This window comes from Procambarus clarkii, chromosome 32 (assembly GCF_040958095.1).
Source record: "Procambarus clarkii isolate CNS0578487 chromosome 32, FALCON_Pclarkii_2.0, whole genome shotgun sequence".
Lineage (NCBI taxonomy): Eukaryota > Metazoa > Arthropoda > Malacostraca > Decapoda > Cambaridae > Procambarus > Procambarus clarkii.
This window is the reverse complement of record NC_091181.1, coordinates 10,464,286-10,486,637: the sequence shown is the minus strand read 5'-3', so window position 1 is coordinate 10,486,637 and position 22,352 is coordinate 10,464,286. Positions and strand designations below refer to the sequence as shown.

At 44.1% G+C, this 22,352-nt stretch overlaps 1 protein-coding gene across 1 annotated transcript in view; it reads left to right on the top strand.

The window, feature by feature from the left end:
* The first annotated feature begins 3,983 nt into the window (after positions 1–3,983).
* The window catches only part of LOC123759257 (glutamate receptor ionotropic, delta-1-like), a 73,287-nt gene continuing 54,918 nt past the window's right edge, over positions 3,984–22,352 (top strand). Inside the window, exon 1 of the mRNA XM_069334969.1 lies at positions 3,984–4,153. Within this exon, the coding sequence (XP_069191070.1) occupies positions 4,005–4,153 (149 nt within the window). The 5' untranslated portion in view covers positions 3,984–4,004. The remainder of the gene's footprint in view (positions 4,154–22,352) is intronic.

The following is a 22,352-nucleotide window of genomic DNA, read 5'->3' as shown; positions in this document are numbered from 1 at the left end:
TTTTCTTCAGTAAACTTTTAAACTAACTGATGAGTTTAAGTGAGCCTCCATTCTCTAGGGCTATATATTTTGAGTGAGATCATTTTATGACACCTTGCAATGAACGTGATATTGCATCCTTGATTAAGATAACCATTAAGACCACTGACGTGTTGCTGGGACACGAGTCTAAACACCCAGCTGGCGAGCTGAGTAGACCAGATATTAAAGATAGAACCTCCCAGTGTCAGGACGGGCAGGTTGTGGTGAGTTATAGGAGGCTGGAACCTCCCCACGCAATAGGGGTGTATAAGGCCAGCCCTTGGCCGACTGGGGGAGCCCCGGGGCGGACAGTGGCGCCAGGAACTGAGAGGCTAAGACCCGTGGGAGCAACCCCAACCACAGGTAGGAAGGGGGAGAACCTTGACGCTACATAAACTGTGTACAATGTGTATACTGGCATCCGTGTCCTGTGCATTCAGGAGGAGAGCATAGTCTAATCTTCCGCCTCTGAGGTGAGTTGGTTGTTCATCACCCAGGACGCTAAGATTTTCACTTCTAAAATAGTGACAGTTTCCGTCCATTGACATTGGGCTGAAGACAGTTGGCATCAAAGTGTGGGTGTCTGGCATTAGGATCACCAACCAGCAGGGTAGGTTCTTCATTAGTAAATTCAGGTAGTGTGTAAGGTCAATGTTATTCTGTGGCACATATAGGTTGATTATATGTAGGGCATTATTGTTTAAGTGTAAGGTTACTCCAGTGATTCATGCTCATTCCCCATGTGGAGGTCGTTAGTAATCAGTGCAGGAATGTTGTTACTTACATAAGTAGTGATACCCCATTTTCTTTCCCCAGCAGGCTTGGAGAACTTTTGATAAACGGTGAATCTTGGGTTGAAGTCATCACCCATCAGCGTCTCCTGTAGCACTATGACATCAGTATCATAGTGTCATAGATATTCACAGACGTACTGTATGATGTCATTAATTCATTTGCGAGCTCCATTGCAATTCCATTGTAATATTGTGAGATGTTCTTCACTGTGGTTGTCTATTTTGAATTTGTTTGCCATCAGATGCGCTATGAGCTTTATTGTGTATTCCATGGTGATCAGTGTTAGTGTGATCTGGTTTTACTGTGTGTGCTGATATTTCTGTGTGCACTGGTGTTACTGTGTGCGCTGATGTGCTGGTGTCATTGTTGTGTCTGCTGACATGTACCTTGGCAGCATGTGTTGCATTATCTTGCACCAGGCTCGCTTGCAGGACCGCCACTTGATAGACTCTTCTGTTGCAGGATGTTGGGGATTTGTGTTGTCTGACAACACCTGAGTTGTCTTAATCTGGCAGAGGGCGTTCTCAAGTACCATTTGCTTTTGCAATATTTGGTAGACGACTGAGTGAACTTGTATCATATGGTGTAGTATTGCTTTGAGACAAGCCAGAGTGACGACCTCCTAGCGCCAAAATGAGGGCTGGCTGGTGTGGCAGTGGAGGTGGGTGGCGTGCTTGGACAGGGAGGTAAATGGGAGGCGGTGGAGAGGTCTGGTTCAGTGGTAGGGAGTTGGAGGGGGGGTGGCACTGTGAGTTGAGATTGAAGTGTGGGTGGGTGGGTTTCTGGGAGGGGGGAAGAGGAGGATATTCCTCAGGGATGTGGGAGTAGTGGGTGCGGACTACACTTTGCATACCCATGCCCCAGGCCCGATTACCCGCCCGACCCTGGGTTTCCCTATTCAACGATTTATCTGTAACCTGAATCGGCGACCGTGTTAGGCCTTCCCAAATAGGTCTCAGTCTTCAAACTCGATTCCAGGCATTATGGGATTGCTTGCAGTTGACACATTTGGGCGTTACAGTGACACCATCATTAATCTTTCCCAGACATAGTGTAGTGTCGTGAAAGCCACTGCAACACCCACACCTAATTTGATCAACGCATTGCAAGGCTATGTGGGTCCACCATTGGCATTTACGACATAAGGACAGGCTGCCACTATACACAGAACAATTGCCTGATTTTTAGCACTTTCCCAGGTCCCATGTTGCGCTTGGCCCAGATGATCTGGGGGAGGTCTTGAATGTACTGAACACCAGCATAGATACTTTAGTTCTTAATTATAATTTTGGGCCATCTGGTCTGTGAGCTTGCTTCTAACAGGTTAAATCTCTTACCTTTGTACTCTTACCTTATTTTAGTACTCCTCACACTTAAATTAGTTATATGTGTAGTTTACACCAATATAAAGGTCAACGTATGTAAAACAGCAGCAGTCTTATACATCTGCGATGTGTCTTCATGTGGTGGAGGAGTTCTACTTACTGTGTGTGAGGGAGTCTGTGGCGTCGCTGCTGTGGCGTCTGTGTGCTCATACACTCTGCTCACTGTTACTGGCAAGACACACACTTAAGACACTTCAAATAGAGTGTTTTGGTTTTTATACACATTTAGGTGTAGTTTATACCACCAAATAAGAGTCCACAGATATAAAACGGCTTCAATTAAGAAGCATGTACATCGTGTTGTTGTTAATTTAGGGCCGACTACGATCGGGGAATCAGATGCGCCCCGGCATACCCATATAGGATTAATGGGGAAACAAATGACGCTTATTCCTGGAAACTAATATGCCTCGCAGCAAATAAATACACTGACAGGCCGATGATTGGTGAGGCCCAGGAGTCCCTCAGGGTGACAAGCACCGCCCCTTCCCCCCCCCCCACACACACACAGAACACTGGGTAGCAAAACCCAAAACTCGGACCCCAAAATAAAATGCAAAAGTAATCTAGTGCCCTCCGGCAGAGCAGAAGCCATCCGCCCACCACGGCTGAGGGCACACCAAGTGCCCACCAACTTCTGGCACTTCCAGGCCTAGCCTCCACCAAACACTGTCACCCCGCCGCGAGAACCAGCCAGAAAACATTCAAAATCAATCAACAATCCTGTGACCCACGACGATATGGGCACCAGGCGTCGTAACAATCCAGACCCTTGAATTGGAATGCAAACCGGCAGTATCAAATCCAAAATTCAGAAACAGAACGTGACCCGGCGGCTCCCAGACGTCCGCTCATCGTCATGGTTGAACCAGGAGTTTGTTGTTGTTGTTAATTTAAGGCCGACGACGATCGTGGGATCGGATGTGCCCTGGTGTATCCGTATAAAGTTAATCACAAATCCTAATGGCGAAAGGAAGTCGCGTATCACCTGACACTAAGATGCCTCGCGTCAAAGAAACGCAGTCAGGCAGATGATTGGGGGGCCCCCAGGAGTCCCTCAGGATGACAAGCACCCGCCCCGCTCTGCACAGTGGAGGTGGAGGTGATTTTGCACCTGGTAGCAGAACCAAAAACTCGGCCCCCAACTAAAGAGCAAAAAGTCATCGGTGCCGTCCAGCAGAGCAGATGCCAGCCCCCCACCACGGCTGAGGGCACTCCAGGAGCCCACCAAGACCCATCAACTCCCAGCACCTCTCGGCCAAGCTGGTGCCGGACACCGTCACTCCACCGGGAGAACCAGCCAGAACACGTTCAAAATCTATCAACAATCCTGTGACCCAAGGTGATATGTGCGCCAGGCGTCAAACATAGATCATGTTACTCAGTCATGTTATACAATAATTTTTGTGTAAATTTTCCACAGATATGTCTGTGATGCGTATTTGATAATAAGACAACACCCTATTGGTGTGTCAGCTATGACGTGTTTAATAATTAGGCACCATCCTACTCGTGGGTGTTTGATGATGTATTGATTAATTATATCACGTCTTACTCGTGTGTGAATGAATATATATTGAATAATTAGACTACTTTGTGCACAACCATTTACTTGGAAATCCTTATTTTTTCAAATAACGAAATAATTCAGCCCATTATTATGCATATCATAAGTTGTTTTCTTCCCAGGTACAATAAAGGATATACTTTGCATTTATTATAATTTGTATTCACATAAATGATAACTTACATTCTTCACAGTAATGAATATTAGTATTGTTCACAGGGAACATTCAGTCTGTGATGGGCCACATGCTGAGGATCGTAGCAGTTCCATACTTTCCCTACATGGACTACGATACAACCATTAAGGAGCCAGGAGGCATAATCATCCCAAGGGACTCCATCGACACCAGGCTAATTAACACCTTTGCAAACGCGATTAATTTCACGTAAGGAAACGATACTGAAATTTAAGTTTGTCCTTGAAAATGTAAAGTAATATTTAACATACATTTTAAGCTGAGATGAATCATTAAATATATGAATAACATATATCTTGCATCATACAAAATGTTGGTCAACATATTGTGACCAAAGAAGTGTGGTTGAGTAGGGAAATTTATGACTATGATTGTGCGTGGCACCTGCAAAACAGGCGCACAGGTGGCACAGGTGCGCCAGCTGGTACACCGGAAGTTCCACAGGTGCCGCGCGGTTGTAGTCAAGAGCGTGGTTGGCTCCCAGCACGTGTGTTAGGTTAGGGTTGTCGAGGGTGTAGCCGACGACCGTGTGCAAGCAGATGGACAGGTGTACAGATGGTGCGGAGAAGAGTATCGGGTGTAGCTTGAAAAGGCGGGGTACCCCTTCTTCCATGAATGGTTTGGATCACCCAGCCTAGGAGATCGAATGAGCAGGAGAAAATTCCTAATGTATCAGTCTCCAGGCGTGTGTTTGCTTGCCACGGTGTATACTCTACATTGAAAGTGTGTAATGAAAGCATAGACAGAGTAAGCATATGTGTTGATCAAGTACGCCTCCTCCTCCTTTAGGTTGTAGACAAGAGAAACAACCACAAAATCACCAAGAATGTGAGTGAGGGAAGTGTGAGGTTGTCCACACTTCCCTCACTCTCTCTCTCTCTCTCTCAGAAAGAGAGAGAGAGAGAGAGAGAGAGAGAGAGAGAGAGAGAGAGAGAGAGAGAGAGAGAGAGAGAGAGAGAGAGAGAGAGAGAGAGAGAGGGGGGGGGGAGAGGGAGAGAGAGAGAGAGGGGGGAGAGAGAGGGGGAGAGAGAGGGAGAGAGAGGGGGAGAGAGAGAGGGAGAGAGAGAGGGAGAGAGAGAGGGAGAGAGAGAGGGAGAGAGAGAGGGAGAGAGAGAGGGAGAGAGAGAGAGAGAGAGGGAGAGAGAGAGAGAGAGAGAGATAATAATGCAGTCATAATATTACTGCATTATTTACCGATCAGTGAACACTGTGAGACAGTTATGCATTATAAAAACTCCATCACCATCCTGTGCTACAACACTATAGTGTGTTTCGGTCTCACACACACACACACACACACACACACACACACACACACACACACACACACATACCTGGGGCCTGGTAGCCTGGTGGATAGCGCGCAGGTCTCGTAATTCTGTGGCGCGGGTTCGATTCCTGCACCAGGCAGAAACAAATGGGCAAAGTTTCTTTCACCCTGCATGCCCTTGTTACCTAGTAGTAAATAGGTACCTTGGAGTTAGTCAGCTGTCACGGGCTGCTTCCTAGAGTGTGTGTGTGTGTGGTGTAGGGAAAAAAAGTAGTTAGAAGATAGTTAGAAGTTAGAAAAAGTAGTAGTTAGTAAAACAGTTGATTGATAGTTGAGAGGTGGGCCGAAAGAGCAAAGTTCAACCCCTGCAAACACAACTAGGTGAATACACATACACACACACACACACACACACACACACACACACTGAACTACAGGCCAGTGTCCTTAACTTGCATACCATGCAAGGTGATGGAGAAGAACGTGAGAAACAACCTAGTAACCCATCTGGAGAGAAGGGACTTCGTGACAGATGGGTTACTACTTCGAACCCATCAACATGGGTCCAGGGAGGGTAAATCTTGCCTTATAGGCTAAATAGAATTCTACGATCAGATGACAAAGATTAAGCAAGAAAGAGAAGGATGGGCGGACTGCATTTTTTTGGACTGTCGGAAAGCCTTTGACATAGTACCCCATAAAAGGCTGATGCATAAGCTGGAGAAACAGGCTGGAGTAACTGGTAGGGCGCTCCAGTGGATAAGGGAGTACCTAAGCAATAGGAAGCAGAGAGTTACGGTGAGGGGTGAGACCTCTGATTGGCGTGAAGTCACCAGTGGAGTCCAACAGGGCTCTGTACTCGGACCTATCCTGTTTCTGATATACGTAAATGATCTCCCAGAGGGTATACACTCATTCCTCTCAATGTTTGCTGACGACGCCAAAATTATGAGAAGGATTAAGACAGAGGAGGACAGCTTGAAGCTTCAAGAAGACCTGGACAAGCTGCAGGAATGGTCGAACAAATGTTTGTTAGAGTTTAACCCAAGCAAATGTAATGTAATGAAGATAGGTGTAGGGAGCAGGAGACCAGATACAAGGTATCATTTGGAAGGTGAAATCTTGCAAGAGTCAGAGAGAGAGAAAGACCTGGGGGTTGACATCACGCCAGACCTGTCCCCTGAAGCTCATATCAGGAGGATAACATCAGCGGCATATGCCAGGTTGGCTAACATAAGAACGGCCTTTAGAAACTTGTGTAAGGAATCTTTCAAAACATTATATACCACATATGTCAGATCAATCCTGGAGTATGCGGCTCCAGCATGGAGTCCATATCTAGTCAAGCATAAGACTAAACTAGAAAAGGTTCAAAGGTTTGCCACCAGACTAGTACCAGAAGTGAGAGGTATGAGCTACGAGGAGAGACTACGGAATTAAACCTCACGTCACTGGGAGACAGAAGAGTTAGAGGGGACATGATAACCACATACAAGATTCTCAGAGGAATTGATAGGGTAGATAAAGACAGACTATTTAAGACAAGGGGCACACGCACTAAGGGACACGGGGGGAAATTGAGCGTCCAAATGAGCCATAGAGACGTTAGAAAGAAATTTTCCAGTGTCAGAGTAGTAGACAAATGGAATGCATTAGGAAGTGATGTGGTGGAGGCTGACTCCATACACAGCTTCAAGTGTAGATATGATAGAGCCCAATAGGCTCAGGAACCTGTACACTTGTTCATTGACGGTTGAGAGGCGGGACCAAAGAGCCAGAGCTCAACCCCTGCAAGCACAATTAGGTTAGTAAATACACACACACACACACACACACACACACACACACACACACACACACACACACACACACACACACACACACACACACACACACACACACTACCATACTAATTATGGGAGACTTCAATCATGGGAAGATAGATTGGGAGAACAGAGACCCGCATGGAGAACCAGAAACATGGAGAGCTAAGCTGCTGGACGTGGCAACAAGAAACTTTCTAAGCAAGCACATCAAGGAACCAACAAGAATGAGAGGAGAAGATGAACCAGCAATGCTTGATTTGATATTTACCCTAAATAAGTGGGATATAAGGGAAGTTAAGATGGAAGCACCCTTGGGAATGAGTGACCACAGTGTATTGAACTTTGAGTACCTGGTAGAGCTAGGAATTATCTTCCCCAAAAAAGAACTAGGAAACAAAAGGCTGGCATACCGAAAGGGGAATTATGAGGAGATGAGAAGTTTCCTAAGTGAAATACCTTGGGACACAGACCTCAGAGATAAGTCTGTACAAGATATGATGGACTATGTTACCCAAAAGTGTCAGGAGGCAGTAAACAGGTTCATCCCGGCCCAAAGGGAAAAATCCGAGAAGCAACAGAAGAATCCATGGTATAATAGGGCATGTATTTAAGTGAAGAAACTGAACAAAAGGGCGTGGAGGAACTTCCGGAATGACAGAACACCAGAAAGCAGAGAGAGATACCAGAGAACCAGGAATGAGTATGTCAGGGTGAGAAGAGAAGCAGAGAAAAGTTATGAAAATGATATAGCAAACAAAGCCAAGAACGAACCAAAGCTACTCCACAGTCACATCAGAAGGAAAACAACAGTGAAAGAACAGATATTGAAACTTAGAACAGGCGAGGACAGGTATATAGAGAATGACAAAGAGGTGTGTGAAGAACTCAACAAGAGGTTCCAGGAGGTCTTCACAATAGAACAAGGTGAGGTCACTGTGCTAGGAGAAAGGTAGGTAAACCAGGTGGCCTTGGAAGAGTTTGAAATTATGAGAGAGGAGGTCAAGAGACACCTGCTGGATCTGGATGTTAGAAAGGCTGTTGGTCCAGATGGGATCTCGCCATGGGTACTGAAAGAGTGTGCAGAGGCACTTTGCTTGCCACTTTTCATAGTGTATAGTAAGTCACTGGAGACAGGAGACCTACCAGAAATATGGAAGACGGCGAATGTGGTCCCAATATACAAAAAGGGCGACAGGCAAGAGGCATTGAACTACAGGCCAGTGTCCTTGACTTGTATACCATGCAAGGTGATGGAGAAGATCGTGAGAAAAAACCTGGTAACACATCTGGAGAGAAGGGACTTCGTGACAAATCACCAACATGGATTCAGGGAGGGTAAATCTTGCCTGACTGGCTTAATAGAATTCTACGACCAGGTGACAAAGATTAAGCAAGAAAGAGAGGGCTGGGTGGACTGCATTTTCCTGGATTGTCGGAAAGCCTTTGACACAGTACCGCATACCGCAGCGGGTACATAAGCTGGAGAGACAGGCAGGTGTAGCTGGGAAGGTGCTCCAGTGCATAAGGGAGTACCTGAGCAATAGGAAGCAGAGAGTTACGGTGAGGGGTGAGACCTCAGATTAGCGTGAAGTCACCAGTGGAGTCCCACAGGGCTCTGTACTCGGTCCTATCTTGTTTCTGACATATGTAAATGATCTCCCGGAGGGAATAGATTCTCTCAATGTTTGCGGACGATGCCAAAATTATATGAAGGATTAAGACAGAGGAGAACTGTTTGAGGCTTCAAGAAGACCTAGAAAAGCTGAACGAACGGTCAAACAAATGGTTGTTAGAGTTTAACCCAAGCAAATGTAATGTAATGAAGATAGGTGTTGGGAGCAGGAGGCCAGATACAAGGAACCATCTGGGAGATGAAATACTTCATGAGTCAGAGAAAGAAAAAGACTTGGGGGTTGATATCACGCCAGACCTGTCTCCTGCAGCACATATCAAGAGGATAACATCAGCGGCATATGCCAGGCTGGCCAACATAAGACCGGCATTCAGAAACTTGTGTAAGGGATCATTCAGAACTTTGTATACCACATATGTTAAGAACTTTGTATACCCCATATGTTAGGCCAATCCTGGAGTATGCAGCCCCAGCATGGAGTCCATATCTAGTCAAGGATAAGACCAAACTGGAAAAGGTTCAAAGGTTTGCCACCAGACTAGTTCCCGAGCTGAGAAATATGAGCTACGAGGAGAGACTACGGGAATTAAACCTCACTTCGCTGGAAGACAGAAGAGTTAGAGGGGACATGATCACCACATTCAAGATTCTCAAGGGAATTGATAGGGTAGATAAAGACAGCCTATTTAACACAAGGGGGCACACGCACCAGGGGACACAGGTGGAAACTGAGTGCCCAAATGAGCCACAGAGATACTAGAAAGAACTTTTTTAGTGTCAGAGTGGTGGACAAATGGAATGCATTAGGCAGTGATGTGGTGGAGGCTGACTCCATACACAGTTTCAAGTGTAGATATGATAGAGCCCAATAGGCTCAGGAACCTGTACACCTGTTGATTGACGGTTGAGAGCGGGACCAAAGAGCTAAAGCTCAACCCCCAAAAGCACAACTAGGTGAGTACACACACACACACACACATACACACATACACACACACACACACACACACACACACACACACACACGCACACACACACACACACACACACACACACACACACACACACACACACACACACACACAAACACACACATATGTAACACTTGTTCACCACATATGTAAGACCAATCCTGGAGTATGCGGCCCCAGCATGGAGCCCGTACCTTGTCAAGCACAAGACGAAGCTGGAAAAAGTCCAAAGGTATGCTACTAGACTAGTCCCGGAACTAAGAGGCATGAGTTATGAGGAAAGGCTACGGGAAATGCACCTTACGACACTGGAAGACAGAAGAGTAAGGGGGGACATGATCACAACCTACAAAATCCTCAGGGGAATCGACCGGGTAAACAAGGATGAACTATTCAACACTGGTGGGACGCGAACAAGGGGACACAGGTGGAAGCTGAGTACCCAAATGAGCCACAGAGACGTTAGAAAGAACTTTTTCAGTGTCAGAGTAGTTAGTAAATGGAATGCATTAGGAAGTGATGTGGTGGAGGCTGTCTCCATACACAGTTTCAAATGTAGATATGATAGAGCCCAATAGGCTCAGGAATCTGTACACCAGTTGATTGACGGTTGAGAGGCGGGACCAAAGAGCCAGAGCTCAACCCCCGCAAGCACAATTAGGTGAGTACAATTAGGTGAGTACACACACACACACACACACACACACACACACACACACACACACACACACACACACACACACACACTCACACACATACACATACACACACACACACAATCGACGACTCTCTTTGCGTATTAAAGAGCAAGAAGGCTCCAATAGGACAGAACGGAATGATACGTACAGAGCGGCAGTGAAAAGAAATACTAAAGAGGCTAGAGATGGAAGAGGCTGAACATAGTATTGAGAAGGTTTTTAGGTTAGGCTGGTATAACAAGGACAGAGACTGCGTGATAAAGATAGTGTTTGCAAATGAGTTCACAAAGGAGAATATTCTAGCAAAGAAGGACCAACTGCAATATAGGGGAAAATTAAAAAAAAGTATTCCTCCAGAGGGACATGACGAGGGAGGAGAAAGCCATGGCGCAGAAGCAAGGAAGAAGTGCAGGGTGAGAGGAGAAAACCAGGAAATCACAGGCCCCAACACAATATCCCCAGAGGTGAGGGAGAAACCCACAACCAGCAACCCAGTAATACCAGAGGGGAAGGCAATGCCGCCACCCTATTCTACATAGAAATCCCCCCTACCCCGAACCCTTCCTGCCCCCACTCAAATGCTCAGCCAACCCACCCTCCTCCCTCACCCCATACCCACCCTTCTACCCCATCTCTACTACCACCATGTCCCCCCTCCCCCTCTCCCTCCCTGTCCCCCCTCCCCCTTTGTCCCATACACTCCCTACCCTTTCTCCTTTCCTTGACACCCCACCCCCCACCCCGGTATCCTCTGAGACCCTGTTATCCACCTCACAAATCCTCACAGCTATTGAACAGCTTCCCCCATCAGGAGAGCACTCACAAAGATGGAGACATGAGAAGGTACTGAAGAAAGTGAGTCTCAAGGTAATGTACACTAACACAGATGGGATTACAAATAAAACAAATGAACTTGAAGAATGGGTACTTGAAGAACACCCAGATATAATAGCACTCACTGAAACAATGCTAATGAAAACTACAACAAATGCAGTGTTTCCATAGGACTACTGTGTTGTGAGGAACGAGAGAGAAGAAAGAGGAGGTGGAGGTGTAGCCCTGCTGCTAAGAAAAGGCTGGAGATTTGAGGAGAGGGTTATTCATGGCTGTGAAGGTTTCAGTGACTACATAACAAGTACCATAGCAACTGGAGGATAAAAAATTGTAGTTGTAGTCATATATAACCCACCACCAAATGACAGAAGCCCCAGACAGAAATATGATAGAAACAACATGGCCACCATTAACATAATAGTGAGAGCAGCTTCTGTTGCTAGCAGGAATTACTCTGGACTACTAATCTTGAGAGACTTCAACCACGGGAAGATAAATTGGGAGAACAGAGACCACATGGAGGACCAGACACATGGAGAGCTAAGCTGCTGGACGTGTCAACAAGAAACTTTCTAATCAAGCACATCAAGGGACTGACAAGAATGAGAGAGGAAGATGAGCCAGCTATGCTTGATCTGATATTTACCTTAAATGAGTGCGATATAAGATAAGGTAAGTTGGAAGCACCCTTGGGAATGAGTGACAATAGTGGGCACAGAACTCAGAGCTATGGCTGCACAAAACATGATTGACTATATCACCCAAAAGTGTCAGGAGGCAGTAAACAGGTTTATCCCAGCCCATAAAGAAAAATCCGAAGAGCAAAAGAAGAATCCGTGGTTTATAGGGCATGTATGGAAGCAAAAGGAACTGAACGAAAGGGCGTTTAGAAACTTCCGAAATAACAGAACACCAGAAAGCAGAGAAAGATACCAGAGAACCAGAAATGAGTATGTTAGTGTGAGAAGAAGACAAGAACATAAGAATTTTACATTTAATCAGGCACAGGTCAGGTAGTCAATCAGGCACAGGAAGTCACGGTGAGAGGGTGTGTAGCTGGAGCTCCAATTGTCCTGATACTGAAAATGGAAGTTGTAGTGAGTGAACTGGTGCTAGTGAGGGGCTCTGAAGGCAGAAGTGGATTCTCTGCAGGGGGAGCTACAACAGATAAAGGAGCTAAGACAGACAAAACATCGTCAAGAAGAAGCAAATGAGGAGCGCAGCAGTAGAAAGACGTCGACCTGAAATGTCGTAAAAGACAGGGGTCTTAAGAAGACTTTGACAAAGCCGCCTACAGATATCATAAAGACTTCCAACCCATTCGCTGTGCTAGAAGACGAATGTTGTGGGAAGACTGTAGTTCCCTCGAAAGTCAAGACAACGAAAGAAGCGCAGGTCTCTCAAGGTGCTCACAAAGGAAAGGAAGTAACTAAGCAGATTTTTGTTGTTGGAGATTCTCAAGTGAGATATCTGGATAGAGCTTTTAGTGACAGAAATAGAGGTAAAAGGTTAAGGGTTTGCTATCCGGGAGCAGGAATTGGTGATATTGTTAACAACATGGACGATATTATCGCTGAAAATGGAAATAAACCCATTATTTGAATCAGTGCTGGTGGAAATGATGTTGGACGAGTTAGGAGTGAAGACCTGATAAAGAGGTTTAAGACAGCCATAGAATAACTAAGGAATAAGGGAGGAATCCCGATCATATGTGACATTTTTCCAAGAAAAGGAGTTGCAAATGAATGGTTGTCGAGAGCACTTGTTTTCAGTTGCCGAATGGACAGATACTGCAAATTAAATGCAATATCATTCCTAGATAACTGGGAACACTTCTATGAAGGAAATTACATGTATGCTCGGGATGGTAACATCTATCTAGGGCTGGAGTTGTTGCTGTTGGAGTTGTCGAATTCGTTGGAACCTGTGGTGAGAGGCATTTGTTTGGGTTAAAACTGTTAGTAGATAGTGGTATGGGAATTGATATGGCGAAAGGAAGTAATAAAAGGAAGTGTTTGTGGGAGAAACAAATCGGCAAAATGATCTGGGAAGGAGATTTGCTTCAAAATAACAATACACTTAGGGTATATTACACGAACAGTATGAGTCTAAGAAACAAAAAAAACGATTTAAATGCTCTTGTATGCACATAAAAAATATATATTATTGCACTTACCGAAATGTGGATGAATGTAGAAAATAGAGAACTATTAGCTGAATATGAAAATAAATGGATTTAAACTATTTCACACAGATAGATATATTAGACGAGGAGGGGGAGTAGCCATATTTCTTAGGGCAAATTTGAAACCAAGTCTCAAAGAGGGAAACAAAACTGAGTCATACACATAAACTATTTGGCTAGAATTAAACGAAAAAGCAAATAATATTATGATTGGAGTTATATGTAGGCCACCAACTTTAGACAGAATGGAATCAAAGCATCTATAGGATGAAATATCTAGAGCATCTAGGACTAACAGTGTGTATCATGGGTGACTTTAAATTAAGTGGAATATATTGGATTAACAGAACAGAGAATAACGAAGCAGAAGAATTTATAGAATTAATTGACGATTGCTTTCTTACGCAACACATTACCATTCCCGGCACCAACTCGGGAAAATAATATTTTAGATTTAGTGTTAACTAACAGGGAAACACAAATAAATGACATTGAAATAGAGAGTGAGCCAGGGAACAGTGATCACAAAGAAATCAGTTTTAGCATAGAATGGAATAGATTTGTAGGAGAAAATTCTGTTAAAGTGCTTGATTTTTGAAAAGCTGATTTTACTAGCCTTAGAAATTTTTGGGGTCAAATAGATTGGAAAGTTTTGGGCATGGGGGAGTGGGCCGATGTTGGAGCAAGACGAGAACCTAGGGATAGGTGACGTAAAAAGGGATTTCGATGTGGATTCAAAATATAATGTATATAAAAATATTCTAAGCAAAGGACAGGAACGTAGTATGCCATACAAATTTAATAGATCGAATAGTAATGACCCGAAATGGATAACAAAGGATCTGAAGAACATTATAGGTAGAGAGAGCTTTGTAAAAAAAAAAGATTAAAAATGGGGAAGTCAGTTCCCCTTTCTACGTTCATGCTCAGCCAGGCCTTCACCACTATTCTGCATCATTACAACATCGCACCATCAAACTCAGAAAATAGTAATAAATAGGGTCGGACCGGTCGTGCAGAGCAAGATCTCCTGTCCAGGCTCGGGTTGTACCTTTTTACTTCACCTATTGGATGTTAAACATAAGAGTAGTCTAATTATTTGATGTACAATATCACTCTCGTATGTTTATACTTGCACCTGCAACTGTAATGCACCATCTTTCACATGTGAAGCATTATTTTCTTGCATCCTACACTAGCACGTCTCTGCAATTGTCCTGCATCATTTGCAATAGGTACATTGCATCATCAAAACACTTAACCTAATTCATTCCTAAGAACATACTTAAATAACTCAATATTCATTTGGTAATATTCGTAAATCCTGGCATACTTACGTTCAAAAAAAAAATAAAAAATAAAAAAATGGGCTGGACCAGGTCTCGGCACAGGACCGTTCCCGGTCCGGGCTCGGCACGAGCCAGCCCAATTTTTTTATTTTTTATTTTTTTGGGGGGAACATAAGTATGCCAGGATTTACGAATATTACCAAATGAATATTGAGTTATTTAAGTATGTTCTTAGGAATGATTCAAGCTACAAGTATTTTGTATAATGAATACTCAAGGATTTAGGTATATTTTATACCTAATATTGTTGGAAATTTCCAACCCCCATACTAACCAAAATTCTAAAACATACTAGGAACGATTGCATCAGCCGCACCAAGTTCGTGGTGAATATTTTTTTGCTTAGCACTTGATAGAAACACCATGGTCAATCTGTTTTGATTTCTGTTTGATTATCTTTGATAGAGTTTAAATAATGTTTGTAGTAATCGAGAAGAATAAATTCCCGCATATAAATTCGTATTTACCTCCTTTCATTAGTAAATTTGCACCGAAAATCTGGGACGTGATTATCAGCTGGTGGGATGAGGAGCGGCCCCGCCATGCAGTTGTGGTTGAGCTTCTGACGAGATAGCTGACGCCTCGCCGCACTCCCAGAGAAGCACCATATTTGTGCTTATAGCCACATAATTGTCTCACACCCGGAGGTGCAAGTTGAGCAGCAGAGTCAGGCCGTTGAACGGATTCCTGCATATCCAGTTGCTGCAGTCTCCAAAGACGTATCCCGGTTGTACATCTTTCATTTCATTTGTTAAGAGCTCTTAACATTGAAATCTCAACCGGGTTATGAGGCATATATAATATCAAATCCCAGTAAGCCTCTCTCCCTTCCATTAGGTATCATTTTATGTGTTATATTGTTAATGTTGTAGGCTTTTGCAGTTGGTATATTGTACAGTCTTGGTGCAAAATTCTTATATCTCTCCAGAATACATAACAATGAACATCTGTAACCTTGTTTCTTAAACCATTAACATTCCATGACAACATTTCAGTCTAGGGCGATCCATTATTAATCAATTCACTTTCTAAGTCATCCCCAATAAGTTCACTAAATGATAGCCATACCGTGTATAACATATCCCACCTCCTCCCAAGTTCACTGGTAAAAGCAACATTGCGTTTCTCAAGAGATTTTTACAGTCCCGTGACGTCCATTATTAGCCCAAATGATTCCTTCATTTTATGTTTAATTATAGAGTTCTTCCTTTCACTACGACTACCATCAATTACACACACTTCACTTTCGTTCATTTCATCACTCATTGTTGCATTATTGTCCTCAACCACTATTTCCTGACTTTCCTTCACTGTTTTGTGACTTTCCTTAACCTTCACCTGAACGTTTAATTTCGCCTCGATGGACTCGATTCTGTGCCCAAGATTTCGGAGGAACTCACCAACTTTTCTTAGTTCAGCCCACACCTCTTTGACCATACCATTATGGCCCTCTTTCTGAGCTCCAGTAACCACTTCACTCACCATTACATTGTCACTGCCGGAGCCCTGAGTGGTGGCGTGGCTGCTTGTTGCTTGAGTCTGACGCAGTAAAGGTGACTCCTTTACCCACGCATTCGTCCGATTCACTGGCACTGTTTGGGGCAGACTGTTTTGCTGTGCTCCCGGTGTCTGGGTAAGAGCTCTTGCCTGCTCTGTAACATTCACCGGCCGGGGAACATCCATACTCGGCTTCTTGCTACACACAGCCGAGCTGGCATTGTGAACACCTCCACAGTTGCAGCATCTGGGAACTATTTTCTCACCCAGATTAAGTCTGTTTCTACACACATTAGAGAGGTGAGACTTTCCACAGAAACGACATCGTGGATCATGTTGACAGCTCCAGGATTTATGCCCCCATCTGCAGCATTTCAGACATATTATGGGCTCTTCTACATACTTTGCTACATGCCTGTAGCCAGCCCCGGTGATGAACACTCTCTCGGGAACTTCACCTCTCACTAGAGCCACCATTTGATTCCTAGCTTCACCTTTAATAAAGTGACGCTTGGCCCACACAAATCGTTGGTCGTCGAGGATGAATTCGGGGTCTAGAATCTGAGGGTATTTGTAGATAATTACCTTCGTTAGCTTCTCGTTCCCCTCCGGTATTTGCATAACAATTCCTTCATATCCTTGCTGGGTAAGAAACACAACTGCCTCCATAGAACTTACCGTTAAGTAAGGTCTGTTCACACCTTCCTTCAGTAGGGGCTCGAACTTGCGGTGTTCTTTTCCAAGTTTGACTGTCCACAGTAGTTTGTGGCAGTAGGCCAGTGTGCATGAGGCAGGGAAGAGAAGCCTCCACCTCCGCTGACCCTCACCTTCCTGACATCGTTCTGTCCTTTCGTCAACACTGGTTTGATCAGTCTCAGAGTCGTTCCTCATTCTCTTGTCGTTTCCGTTAGGTACACTGTCACTGTCAACACTACGCCCCACATCCTGTCTTCTCCGTCTCTTCTGTCCCCTAGTTAGAACTTCTTGAAAATTAGTCTCCTCTACTGACTGGCTGCTTTCTGAATCTGTGTACATGTGAATATTGCCGTGGGGAGTAGCCAGTTCTTCTGTTATCCGATTCTCCATCTCAGTACCCAACATGGGGGGAGATGTGTAAAATGCGATATGTTGCAGAGGTGTTACCCTGACAAAGGGTGCAGGCGAGACGAGAGCAGCGGAACGACGTCCTCACCCGTCGACCGTCTTGTAAACACTGATTACCTGTGTATATACTCTATATAAATTAAAATTATAAAAAAAACAAAACATAACACTATCCTGAATTTGCACATTAGTACTATTATAGTATATGCCAACCCATAGAGGAAGGATTTTAGACTGGAATTGAACTAAAGTATGTACAACTCAAGCATAAATCATTATTCTTAGCCAACCTAGTTAGGTAGGATTACTACTATACTAGCACTGTACATGCAGTTGTTATGATCTCCGGCTGCAGGAGAAACGACTCTTCCCTTGAGAGTTATTCTGTCAGGCCTGACCTAAATAAGAGGTTAAGGAGATATGGACCTGGGTATTTGTATAGTAAACACTCGATTGAATTTGACAAATAGTTTGTAAGTGTGAGCAGTGAATAGGCATATAAATAAATGACTGGTCATGAAATGTAGAGAATTTGCTGGGGGTGTGAGGCTCACCTCTGAGGACGTTGACCTCACTTGAGCACCAGAAATCGTGAGGGGAAGTCACACTCCATTGAGCTTCTGTTAGAGAAGAACCCCCTAGTTGATATACCTTCAAGAGGAAGGAAGTGTGCAGACGTTTCAGCTGTGGAATCAATCTGAAAACGTGTGGGCTCAAGTCCTGGACGGCAGGAAGAGTTATGAAGCCGTCCTGAAACATTTTCGTGGGCAGCCGTGTGAGTGCCCTGGTCAAGCGTCAGCGAGTGATCGTCCTCGCAGGAAACATATTCTGTGGTGAGTCATTTTAACCAGTTAACAGTGTAGTTGGTTGTGTGTCCAGCAGCCATAGCAAGTGTTTATTGACATGTTAGGCAAATTTTATTGAAGCAGAAAGTTTAAATAAGAGAGTACCTCCTGGAGGGAGAAGCGACGCATTCACCCTCTTCGCAGGCCTGTGGCTAACTGACTGAGGGCGGTGGGCTCACGGCGACGTAGCTGCCTCTAGGTACGCCCAGGTGAGACGGAGCATGGATTCGTCCGAATGGGGGAGTCCCCTCACAGAATGTGGAAGGATGGGAGATGTCTGGTGACACATTTATTGTGTGTAATTCATTTCAGTTATATGTTTGCAGAGGAACATTTTAATTGGCATATCAATGGGTTGCAAGTTTGTCCGAGGAAAAAGTTGATGGGAGTACTTTGAGGCCAGAGAAGATGTTAATGAGTGGAACTTCAAGGCTGTAGGAGTGGATGTTGTACCCTGTGGAAGAGCAAGCCCCATAGCGAAGAATTGGACCTCAAACTGTGTGAAGAAGGGAAGTAAAGTGAAGTTTCACACGCTTTTGTGGAATCAGTAGTGGAGTACCACTGGAGTCCAAGGAAAACTTCATGGTACAGCAGCCTGGAAGAGCTGTAGAGGATCCTGGTAGATAAACCTGGAAGAACCTGATGATGTCAGGGTAGTGGAGTTCCAGATGTGGGAAGGAAGTTCTTATTGACTACTTGTAGGGAGTTGGTAGAGTGCTAAATTGTCATTAGCGTGCAAGATGCAGGGAAAGGTGGGTGATTGGTTATCATTTTTGTACCAAGGAATACTTATACTGAGGTTTACAGAGTTTCAGCTATAGGCTGGTTTACCTGTATATGTATATATATATATATATATATATATATATATATATATATATATATATATATATATATATATATATATATATATATATATATATGTCGTACCTAGTAGCCAGAACTCACTTTTTGGCCTACTATTCAAGGCCCGATTTGCCTAATAAGCCAAGTTTTCCTGAATTAATATATTTTTTCTAATTTTTTTCTTATGAAATGATAAAGCTACCCATTTCATTATGTATGAGGTCAATTTTTTTTTTATTGGAGTTAAAATTAACGTAGATATATGACCGAACCTAACCAACCCTACCTAACCTAACCTAACCTATCTTTATAGGTTAGGTTTGGTTAGGTAGCAAAAAAAGTTAGGTTAGGTTAGGTTAGGTAGGTTAGGTAGTCGAAAAACAATTAATTCATGAAAACTTGGCTTATTAGGCAAATCGGGCCTTGAATAGTAGACCAAAAAGTGAGTTCTGGCTACTAGGTACGACATATATATATATATATATATATATATATATATATATATATATATATATATATATATATATATATATATATATATATATATATATATATATATATATATATATACAGGTAAACCAGCCTATATATATATATATATATATATATATATATATATATATATATATATATATAAATATATAATTTATATATATATATATATATAATTTATATATATATATATATATATATATATATATATATATATATATATATATATATATATATATATATATATATATATATATATATATATATATATATATATATATATATATATATATATATATATATATAAATGGAAGGGAGTACCACCTCTAGCTGGAAGAAGGGGGACCCATAGCCTCGGAGGAAACCACGCATAACGCATTAGAGGGAATGTTTAGATCCCCTCCAATACAGTTTCTGTGTGCTTTTCTCCTACCACCCCCTTCCTTTTTTATTTTTTGTGCTTTATTATGCATTTGATGGTTACAAGATATACATGGGTTGATACAAAAATAATAATGCAAAAAGGTGCTTAAAGGTTATGGATCTCTTGAAAAACACAACAATGGGAAAGATTGATGAATGTCACAGACGGGTTCGATCATTGTTGCAAGTCAAACACTTCTTCGAATTCCTCTGAAGTTGGACTAGTGCCCAAGACGCAACAGGCATTTCCCCTCTGAATCGCAACACTGAGGCGCTGGAACAAGAAACTTTTTGCTCTCTGGTCTTTTGTAGCGCTGATCAATTTGTCCCCCAATTCCTTCAGGAACTTCAGTGCACATTTTCCCCACGAACCGAGGGTCTCCGAGCCGATCCTGAACAAAGCTGTAGCAGTGTGCTAGACCTCTGTGTTTAATAATTTTCTGCGATTCCCTGAAAGAAGCAGCACCACCGCTTTCACGTGTGCTGTAGTGGAGGTAGGTACTGGCCAGTGTGGCAGCGCACGTGTAGTCCCATACCACTTGCTTACCATCCTTCCAAGGTAGCAAGGTGACCCCATCAGGGCGCTTCTGAGGGTCGTTAGGTCTGGATAAATGTGGTTCTCTTTGTGCCGGGCAGCGGGCTGTGGCGAGGCTCCTCTTGATGATGTCGTTGACTTCTTCATGTCTTGCAATTTTACCCTGTGATTTACGACATACCAGACCATGACGACCATATTGGTCTGCCATCGCAGTTCCGCAGATGCACCTATGTTCGGTGAGGATGGGGGCGGCAAGGCGAAGGGCAACTCCAATGCGGAGAGCGTCATGACTGAGGCGAGTTCCCAGGACTGCATTGGGCACAGCAAATAAAAAATCCCTGGCGTGGGGTGCTGTTACCGCTAGGAGGCGGGCTTTGTTTTCAGCATCAGCGTTGTCAATCATTGCTGTGACAGTCTTTTCCATTATGGGGCTATCCCAGTGGGCCTGCTTGTGGTCTTTTGGGACTTGTGGTCGGGGTTGAGGGTGTGCAATGGTGTCCCATTGTCTGGCTGCTTCGATGAACGTTTGATCATGAGTTCCCGCTGTCTCTCTCATTCACTCTGGTAGGATCTGCCCTACCAATTCGTTGGCTGCTGTACATGAGGATAAGAATGCTGGAAGTGCTACCTCAGTTGCCTTTCGTATGCCTATCCCTCCAAATCTCACTGGGAGTGTTGCTTGGTCCCACTGACTGTCATCTAAATCTAGGTTGAGCGCCTTCCTGAATATTGACCTGAGGAGCTCATCATATTGATGTAGAAGTGGGTTGCTAAAAGTTGGTGCACACCTTAAGAAGTATGTTAGCCTGGGCAAGGTAAGGCACTTTGTGAGAAGGTAGAGGGCATCGTGGGAGTCCAAGTCCCCAATTCTCTCTTCCATCCTCTTTAGGTCTCTAAACTTTTCGTAAAGGACTGCAGCAATGGCATTGTGGCCCAGAGGTGTTCCGAGTAGTGTGCTGTCGGTAGGTTTAACGACTGAGGCTTCTGGTAAAACTGATTTCACTGCTCTAATGATTACTTCACTGGGTGCAATAATTTCGCACTTGGAGGGGTTAAGAACGAGACCCATGGACTCCCCCCGTATCTTCACCAGCTGTAGGTCTTCTAGCAGGGAATCTTGTGTGCCTGCCAGAGTGCCATCATCCAGGAACCAGATGTTGAGCTCACTGGACAGTCTGGTTGTAATTTCTCGAACCGCTATGCAAAAGAGGAACGGTGCAAGTGGGTCTCCCTGTTGAATTCCCTCTGCTGAGGTGACTTCATGTTTGCCAAACAGGAGGGTTGAGTCTTTGCTGTAGCCTGCTGACACAAACGGGAGAATGCTTGGGCAATGTTCCTGGACTGCAGTGAGGATTGCTTCCCTTTTGACCGAGTTGAAAGCGTTTTTAAAATCTAATTTTACTACTGCCTGGTCTTCAGTAAGAGAGCTAATGTAGGCTCGTGCAGCATGAGCCGCTGCTTCACAGCCTTGGGGGACTCCAAACCCCAGCTGGTTGGGTTGCAGCATGGTGGCTGCTTCCATTCGGATACTTCTGACAGCAGCCCTTGCAACTAGGCGGCGAAGGGTATTACCAACGGCAATGGGTCTGATCCCTCCCCCCTTCTTTTTCAGGGCACATAGGGATGCACCAAAGAAGAATGGTTTGATTTCATCAGGGATTAACCCGGCGAGGCAGTTGTTGACAAACGTTGTGATTTCTGTCAGGAGCGCTTCTGCAGCTGGGCCAAGAACAGGGTTCACCATTTCCTTCACATGTTGAGGTCTTACCCCTGTGTAGCCTCCTGAGGAGCCCGGGGAAAATGAAACGATAGCTTTATAAACCTCTGACTCCCGGAGGACGAGAGGTTCCTGGTTAGGGGCGAGCCTGACCTGTGGG